The 8,890-nt window shown below is 36.7% G+C and overlaps 1 protein-coding gene across 2 annotated transcripts in view; it reads right to left on the bottom strand.

Moving 5' to 3' along the window:
- LOC110467410 (serine/threonine-protein kinase N2-like) overlaps positions 1 to 8,890 on the bottom strand; it is a 60,132-nt gene that overhangs the window by 16,828 nt on the left and 34,414 nt on the right. For both annotated transcript variants that reach the window (XM_021524563.1, XM_021524562.1), the window contains 7 exons: positions 5,566 to 5,663; positions 4,333 to 4,504; positions 3,438 to 3,592; positions 2,894 to 3,114; positions 2,062 to 2,210; positions 1,833 to 1,942; positions 1,377 to 1,520 (listed from right to left, as the gene is read on the bottom strand). In XM_021524563.1, the coding sequence (XP_021380238.1) occupies positions 1,377 to 1,520; positions 1,833 to 1,942; positions 2,062 to 2,210; positions 2,894 to 3,114; positions 3,438 to 3,592; positions 4,333 to 4,504; positions 5,566 to 5,663 (1,049 nt within the window). The remainder of the gene's footprint in view (positions 1 to 1,376; positions 1,521 to 1,832; positions 1,943 to 2,061; positions 2,211 to 2,893; positions 3,115 to 3,437; positions 3,593 to 4,332; positions 4,505 to 5,565; positions 5,664 to 8,890) is intronic.

Below are 8,890 nucleotides of genomic sequence, written 5' to 3'. Positions count from 1 at the left end.
GCCAAATATCATCACCCAGGGCATTTTGGTTATTCAGAAGAAGTTATTTAAAGGTTTTTTAAGACAATTGACCCCTGTGACCTTGAATATAATTGAAGGTCATTCATTTGAACAAACTTGGTAGCCCTTCACCCTAGCATGCTACTGACCAAATATCATCTCCCTGGGCAGCTTGGTTATTGAGAAGAAGTTGTTTAAAGTTTTCAACATATTTGACCCCTGTGACCTTGAAAATAGATGAAGGTCATTTATTTGAACAAACTTGGTAGCCCTTCATCCCAGTTTGCTGCTGGCCAAATATCATCACCCTAGGCCTTTCGGTTATTAAGAAGAAGTCGTTTAAAGTAAAATATTGACGCCGGACGCCGGACGGACGACGGACGGACGAAGGACGCCGCACCACGGCATAAGCTCACTTGGCACTTCGTGCCAGGTGAGCTAAAAACTGAATGTTGACGTTGCTGCCAGAAAAATAACACCTCAGTCTTGCTTCCACTACTTTGTGGCGGGGAGACAAAAATTATCAATTTGAACTCATTATTTAATTTGATATTATCATGAAGGCTCATTAGAAAGGCTCTTTTATACATTTTTGAAGAGATACCAAATTATATTTTCACATACCGGGTATGCATTTATTACATTCTACAATGTCTATATTTACCTGTACATCTAAGATCTATATAAATTTGAAGGCTATAATGAGCCATACTTAAAACATCGGACATCTACCTGTCACAAAGTTCTTATTTTATAGGACACTTGAAGAATATGCAGTTAAAATTTCCCTAAATATTTTTACAATATGGCTGTGGTTATTGTGCTGTATGCTGGTTTAAACTGAGATTTTTAGTCATATGGTCTGGACAGCTCAATGATCATATCAAATATGTCCGCGATAAATAGAATCTCAAGCCGAGGGGGAAGATTCTTAAGTTGCCAAACATGAGGCTTTACCGAGTGTTTGGCAACTTAACAATTTTTCCCCGAGGGTTGAGATTCCCCCATCTCACCCACAAGGGGGTGAATGTTTCTTTTTCTCTAACCCTGTTCACCCATTGCATATCATAACATAATGTAATGTTAACATTACAGGCTAAATTCAAGATTGACATGACTATGATGGATTGTTGACGTGATGTCATACCATTGTTATGCATAGGGAAATCCCCCCGTCTCAACCCTAGGGTGAGACAAGGATATCTCACACCAGTAGAAGTGTGGATAAACCTGTCCAGGGTAAAAGAAAATGATCTCTATCGAGTGATGCCTCAGTCTAGCCAGTTTCTTCGCTGGTCTACAAATCAAGCCAAGTCTGTAAGGCTATGATGAAAATCTCACAAGATAGCCGAACTTTCAAAAAAAAAATTGCTTGCCTCTGCAAATTGTATTCCCTGAGGCTCCATGTGGATTGCCATGCCATGTCGCTGGTTGTCGAGGAAATCCTCCAGCCGTAGAAACTTGACCGCACACATCTGTCGCCAGTCCTTCCAGTAAATCACAATTTCTAATTCTCTAGACTGGAACAGAGGAAGACCAGCAAAGCTCATCATCACAGCCAATCATATAGTTCTTGTATAGCTTACATAAGTCATCATAATATACTGGTCATTTATAACATTTAACATCAGCTCTACACATGGCCTGATGATAACTTGGAGATCCTATAAGATATCATCACAGCAACAAGAAACAGTTTTGCCAATTAAACAAATCCTTGAAAACTTAACTTGTTTTTTTTTCAAGCTACATAAAAACTGAGGTTCACACATTAGTATAATCAAATTAAAATCTTCAAGAGAAATAAAGCCCAGCTCTGTGGATTCACTTACCCGGTCTAAGTCTATACTAGTGCGATGGTCCCAGCATTGCTGACTACAGGACTTCCACGCTGTCTGGCCCACCTGGACATTATCTAGTTTGAGCACAGCCATCACCTCATCTAAACATATACAAGAGTTATATTCACGGCTAAATGTCAACAATATCTGTTTCAAGCAAAAAGATGGAATACATTTTCATCATCTTACATCTTTCTGGTGGCATTATGAGACAACTTACTTGACAAATCTTCCTTAACGTTGTATGTTTTTGTTGACCTGCGTAGTAGACTCTTGCTCTCCCCTGGACTTGACAATAGTAATTGTAGATTATCCTTCTCCTTTTTACGGCCAGGTATGTCCTCCACTAGGCCCTGACAGCCCACCAACCTACAAGGGACATCACTCAGGTTAGAGGGGACATCACTCTAATCACATTACTGGCCAACTTTTTGAAATTTCCATGGGGGAGATAATGCGTGCTCAGAATTAAAAGCATAAATAAAATGTGTGCATGTACACCCTAGGGGAAGGACAACACTTTTAAATGGCATCTTTTGAGCTGTTCTTTAAGATGAAATCATTGGATGTTAGAATATAGGAACAGTTTAGCAAATTCACTGGTTGAAAATGCTTGATTTTAGGCTCCAAAATCAGGAGAGTTGGCAGGTATGTAATCCACAGGGGCAATCTAAGTTGATGAGGAGAGGACTCACATCTTGAGGAAACATCTCTAGCATTAACCTTGTTAACATGGGTCATGACTAAAATCAGAGCGGGACCAATCTCTCCCCAGAGTTGTCTTTCCTTATTCTCTGTCAATTATTAGCATAATTATTTTTTGCCTTATCATATGCTTATGCTTATAGAATTTAAATGAAGTCCTTCTGTGCAAAAATTTCTGCAGAAATTTATATTAAAAGAGTTGGATTTTTTTTATTTACAAATTGTTTTGGAAAAAAATCCTTTGATCTGATTAAAGAAAAGTTTAATCAAGACAAACAATATATCCATGTATATGAGCAAGAAAACTGATTAAATCAAATTTGAAATTAAGATAACTGACAGCTTACCTGACTTCTAACTTTCCTGTAATAGCAGCAGACTTAGAGAAAGGGGAGGAATTTTGATTCTTTTTGTCCTTGGGAGGATATATTGTTGGTGTGGCTACATTTAACTCCTCTTTCAGCAGTTGTAGTTTGGTTGACGTCGGGTCAAGCTCGACAATTCGTTTTTCTAATGAGATTCGTAAAAGTTCATATTTCTGGTTGGATTCCGTATAACTAGATTGTGCCTGAAATATAAAGATGGGAATTTTTAAACAGAAGTTAAATAAAAACTTGATATTCTTGTGTAGACATAAAATGTTATCTGTTCCTATTATATAAAATTAAATAATGCTTTCATGATTTTAGTGTTTTAAAACTAGGTCAGAACTATTTAATATCTTCATACACTATCAAATTTTCTCAAACTGTGTTTCTCATTGATATGACAGTGGTGCTTATTAAAGTATCTGTCTTGCTTGTCTAGTTCAGATTTGTTGTATCTCAGAAGTGTTTAGATGTGTGGTCAGTTTGGTTTCATTTTGTTTGGTCAGTACGTCAGTGCTATTACCTCTTTGACAGCTTTGCTGTCCGGAGACTTGGACATTTGTAGTAGCCGGAGAGCGTTTTTGGCACCCTCCAACACAGCCGATTCAATCTTCATGTGATGTCTTAACTCCTCTATCCGTAACTCAAGGGGAGATAACACCTCACATTGCTGGGTCACTGCAAACAGACATCCTTATCAAGTCACAGAACATATTACCAGTGTTACCAGAAACCCCAAAACGCGAGTTTTTCACCCCCAAAACAGTTGGTTGTACCCCAAGTTTTCAACAATTGCCTTACCTAAGTACCTACGGGGTACAGAATCCTGAAAATGTATCAAATATACCGCCGAATCTAAAATTCAGTGGGAATACTGATTACAACATAATACCCGTTAATCAAATACATGTAAGTCAATTTCTCCAACAAAATATGTCGGAACTTTCATCATTCTCTCAAAACATCAAGGTAACTCACTCAAGAAAATCAGTAATGATGGTTTGATAAATCTAATACATTTTCAACACAATTCAAAATGATTTGTAGCATCGTTATAACAATTCAAAAATCTACACGGCAGGTTAACTCTGATAAAGGCTTATTTCTAAACATATTCCTCAGTTTGGTAAGTATGGATTATGAGAAGTTCTTTATACACAACCAATAAAATGTTCTATGTGAAGTTTCGATGACTAGTACGATATGTACACTGTCGCCTTCATCAGACAAATGACAAGTGAAGGGTATGCACACAAAGGTGTAAAATGGGTACAGTTGTCCACAAAATGTATGTCGATTTCGGCTAGAAATCGACATCTTATACTTCTTATAAGTCTTAATTTCCTTTCTCAGTGAGAAATAAACTTACAGTACCATTGATTGACACAGTAACACTCCAACCAAGTCAATAAACTTACCATCCACATTTGATGTTGTAGCATCCTGAGTGACTTTCAACATCTGCATGCGAATGATCTCCATTTTCGTTTTGGCATCACTTAACATCTGCTGAGCCTCTGCCAACATCTTTTTATCCTTAAATGTCCCAGCACTGTACATCCCAATCATGTTCTCCGCCCCTTGTTTTACCTGGAAAACGTCAAACAAAAAGCATGACTTTCAACGGTTAATCAGAAAATTATAATTGCAGACAAGTTTAAAGTAAATAAATAGATTTTTTTAACATTACAATTCACCTTTACAATGTTATAGCCTTAAGCTTACTTCTAAAAATATAACCTCCTTCCATACGTTAATAGGTTACACAACCAGTGGTTGTTGAATATGGTATTTATTTCACTCGAGTTAGTTAATTTTCTGAAGTTACAAAAGACAAAAGCTTTAGCGAGTGTCTTTCTGTAACTTTTGAAAATTATCTAACGAGAAGAGACATATATCGATATATTACGTCTCTGGGTTTCACGACGGTATGACGTCGAAACGATATCGAGCGTATGTAGCAATTTTGCCAGAAACAAGCGATCAAATCTTTAAGCATCATCTTCTTTTGGTACTGCCTTCATAACCCCTTTTTCCCATCGCATAACCTCACAAAGGTCACCAACATTTGACGGATGTTAACAGCAGACGACGTAAACAAAACAGCATGCGGCAAAAGCGTGTGAAAAAAATCGTCCGGTCAAAGTTCATCTTCTCGACCAATCAAAACTATGGAAGGTCATATACCACGTGTGATGTATAACTCATACTTATTCAACTGTCTGCATGTTTATACAATGATCTGAGAGTTGAATAACACAGCGTATTGTGGTAGAAATCATATTAGTGCCCTCCATGAAGGTCACTAAGCTATTGCATTGCATGTACATTAATAGCACATTGTATTGACAGAGATTTTGCCAGGTATTTTGAGAAAAGTCCTGTTTTAATGTCAAAAGTTCAATTATCTTAAAAAGTATAATCAAAAAGATTACTGTTGCATTGTCATTGAAATACAAGTTATTAAATATGTTAAAAATAAACAAAATTAGGCAAAATAGCCCGGTTTTTAATTGGAAATGGACAGAACTTTGACCCCTATATATGGACAGTTTGTATAATCTTTTTTTTTGACATACAGAGTCTTCTCTCCAGGACTCTGGCTAATGAAACATTTTTATCTCAACTAAACCATCACTCAGGCCACTTACCTTATTTTCTATATCAAACTGTTTTTGTAAGGAGGATATCCGTACGTTGACAGGGTTGCTTTCATTTTGATTTTGTCCGTCCCTCTCTGGAGATTGACCTATAAATACACAAATAAAAGAAACACACATTAAAACGGGCTACGAGCATTCATTAAATTTTATTAATTACTGTATATGAGAACCTTTCGCCCTATGCTGGTAAAATCTGTGTATACAGTACATATTTACAATATTTCCCTGTATACAGTACATATTTACATTGTTTCTGTGTATACAGTACATATTTACATTGTTTCCTTGTATACAGTACATATTTACAATATTTCCCTGTATTCAGAACATATTTACATTATTTCCCTGTATACAGTACGTATTTACATTGTTTCCGTATATACACTACGTATTTACATTATTTCCCTGTATACAGTACATATTTACATTATTTCCCTGTATACAGTACGTATTTACATTGTTTCCATATATACACTACGTATTTACATTATTTCCCTGTAAACAGTACATATTTACATTATTTCCCTGTATACAGTACATATTTACATTATTTTCCTGTATACAGTACGTATTTACATTGTTTCCGTATATACACTACGTATTTACATTATTTCCCTGTATACAGTACATATTTACATTATTTCCCTGTATACAGTACATATTTACATTGTTTCCGTATATACACTACGTATTTACATTGATTATAACATGATGTAAGTTATCCCACTCAGCTATTTGCTTCAAATAATACAAAAGCAACAAATACTGGATCACAGTTTTGTTTGTTTATAAAATGCACCTGTAGGTGTTGTTTTGCATCTACAAAACCTACCTACACAATACTCAAATTGTTATTGTGTAATGTACAAAGTTTATATACCTATCTTATCTATATGTCAACATCTGATAAAATCAAATACTCGGCATAGTTAAGCTACTGATAAAACATTGCCAGTATCTTTCCCATCGTGTTCAGAAAGCGGTGGCCATGGGGTAGTGTAATAGCATGGTGATACTAAAAAGAATCAGAATCCGTGTAATTGTACATGATGTATATCTGTACAAGGCACGTAATCTGTAACACATGGCTCACAGTTGTCATAAGAAAACTTCTAATATTTTTTGAGAAACACAAACAGAAAACCAGGGCATTATCCTGATAAAATCTAGCACAACACTTATTACATAATTTCAGAGATTGTGTGTAGGTCTGCTGCATACAGATCACACCCAACAAGCTAAGCAGGAAAAATATAATCCTCACGTGAAATCTCACACATCAATTCTTTCAGGACCAATTTTTTTTTGCTAGTCTGTATAAAGATATATATATATATATTAAGAACTCTGTGAATCCTAAAAAAATCATAAATTTGCATAATTTGATTTAACATTTTGTATAATAATGACAGTTTACACTAGAGGTTTCTACGCAGTACAATATATTTGTAGTAGCATAAAGGTTGTAGTAATAAACATTGTCTGACCTTGATAAGGTACTATGAGCATACATGTATATACAGTACTGGACCCGAGTTTATCTGTATAAAGAAAATGGTACAATAGGGCCTATGATATATTCAATTTCTTGTTTCTTGTGTCAATCAAAATGTATCACAGTATTGTTCATCAAAATCATGGTTGCATTATAAGTCACCTCGACAGAAGGACGTGTACATATATGCTCAAAGTTCCAGATAAAAATGGAAAATTGAGATATGAGTGAAATTTGAAAAGATTTCTAAAATATTAGATATAATTAATTTGCGAATATGCCGTTTTTTAACAAATGTTGTGATAAAATTTTAAACGCCCTTTTATCCATAAACATCCTTTTTTAAGGGGATGCAAGTTGTCATTAGTGTAAGGAAGCTGTTGAATCTCAGTGAAGATATGCTTTATTTGTCGTGAAGTAAGAGGTAGACATTGATATGACCTCTAAGTCACCCTCAGTTTACACAATAGGAATACAAGTACAAGGCTCCATGGACAGGGGAAAGGAAATGACACACAATTCCCATTACTGTTTTTTTTTTGTAATGCTTGATAAAAACTGATCTATGAAGGAAGTGCTCCGTGTGACCCAATAATCACCGAACACAACCAGAGTAGTTAGTGCTTTACGTTACATAAAACTGCTCGTCAAGGTTAGATGACCTTGGAAACAGCCAAGGTCATGCGATTATGAAATAAGAGGAGTTTGTCAATACAGCCCAAAGTTTGGCTTGAGGACACAAACACAGACCACAGGAAGCATTTTTTTTTTTTACAACAGATCATCTTTCTGTGTTTTGTTAACCGTTTGTACAGGACAATAAAATGGGAGGGTTTTTAATTTTTCGTATTTGTGAACTGTATACAGAACAATATAATGTCAGGATTTTAATTTTACAGTCATGAGGAAATGAAATGCTTTGTATGTATTTAGTTACTTCACAGTCGTATCCTTCTTTTTTCAAACGAGTTATACATAAAAATAACCATCTTTTGTACCAAAATATTGAACTAACTAGATTTTGTTTTTTCCTGAAATATTAATAAGGGTATATTAGATGAAATTGATCACAATTTTACACAATTAAATTGTAATAATAACATAGGGTCTATATACACCATTAAATCCCTTGTTATACCCTTCTTTAAGACAAAATGTATGTACAAGTATTTTATATTTTGGTGCATATTTCCGGAGTACCAGATGATAATGGTGGCTGGATAGTGGGACAGAGGGGTAATGGTGGTGGCTGGTTAGTGCGACAGAGGGGTAATGGTGGTGGCTGGTTAGTGCGACAGAGGGGTAATGGTGGTGGCTGATTAGCGGGACAGAGAGGTAATGGTGGTGGCTGGATAGTGGGACAGAGGGGTAATGGTGATGGCTGGTTAGTGGGACAGAGGGGTAAGGGTGGTGGCTGATTAGTTGGACAGAGGGGTAATGGTGGTGGCTGATTAGTTGGACAGAGGGGTAATGGTGGTGGCTGGTTAGTGCGACAGAGGGGTAATGGTGGTGGCTGGTTAGTGCGACAGAGGGGTAATGGTGGTGGCTGGTTAGTGTGACAGAGGGGTAATGGTGGTGGCTGGTTGGTGGGACAGAGGGGTAATGGTGGTGTCTGGTTAGTGGGACAGAGGGGTAATGGTGGTGGCTGATTAGTTGGACAGAGAGGTAATGGTGGTGGCTGATTAGTGGGACATAGGGGTAATGGTGGTGTGGTTGCTGATTAGTGGGACAGAGGGGTAATGGTGGTGGCTGGTTAGTGGGACAGAGGGGTAATGGTGGTGGCTGGTTAGTGGGACAGAGGGGTAATGGTGGTGGCTG

This window comes from Mizuhopecten yessoensis, unplaced genomic scaffold (assembly GCF_002113885.1).
Source record: "Mizuhopecten yessoensis strain PY_sf001 unplaced genomic scaffold, ASM211388v2 scaffold11173, whole genome shotgun sequence".
Classification (NCBI taxonomy): Eukaryota; Metazoa; Mollusca; class Bivalvia; order Pectinida; family Pectinidae; genus Mizuhopecten; species Mizuhopecten yessoensis.
The sequence above is the reverse complement of the archived record's forward strand: the minus strand, read 5'-3'. Positions and strand labels throughout refer to the sequence as shown.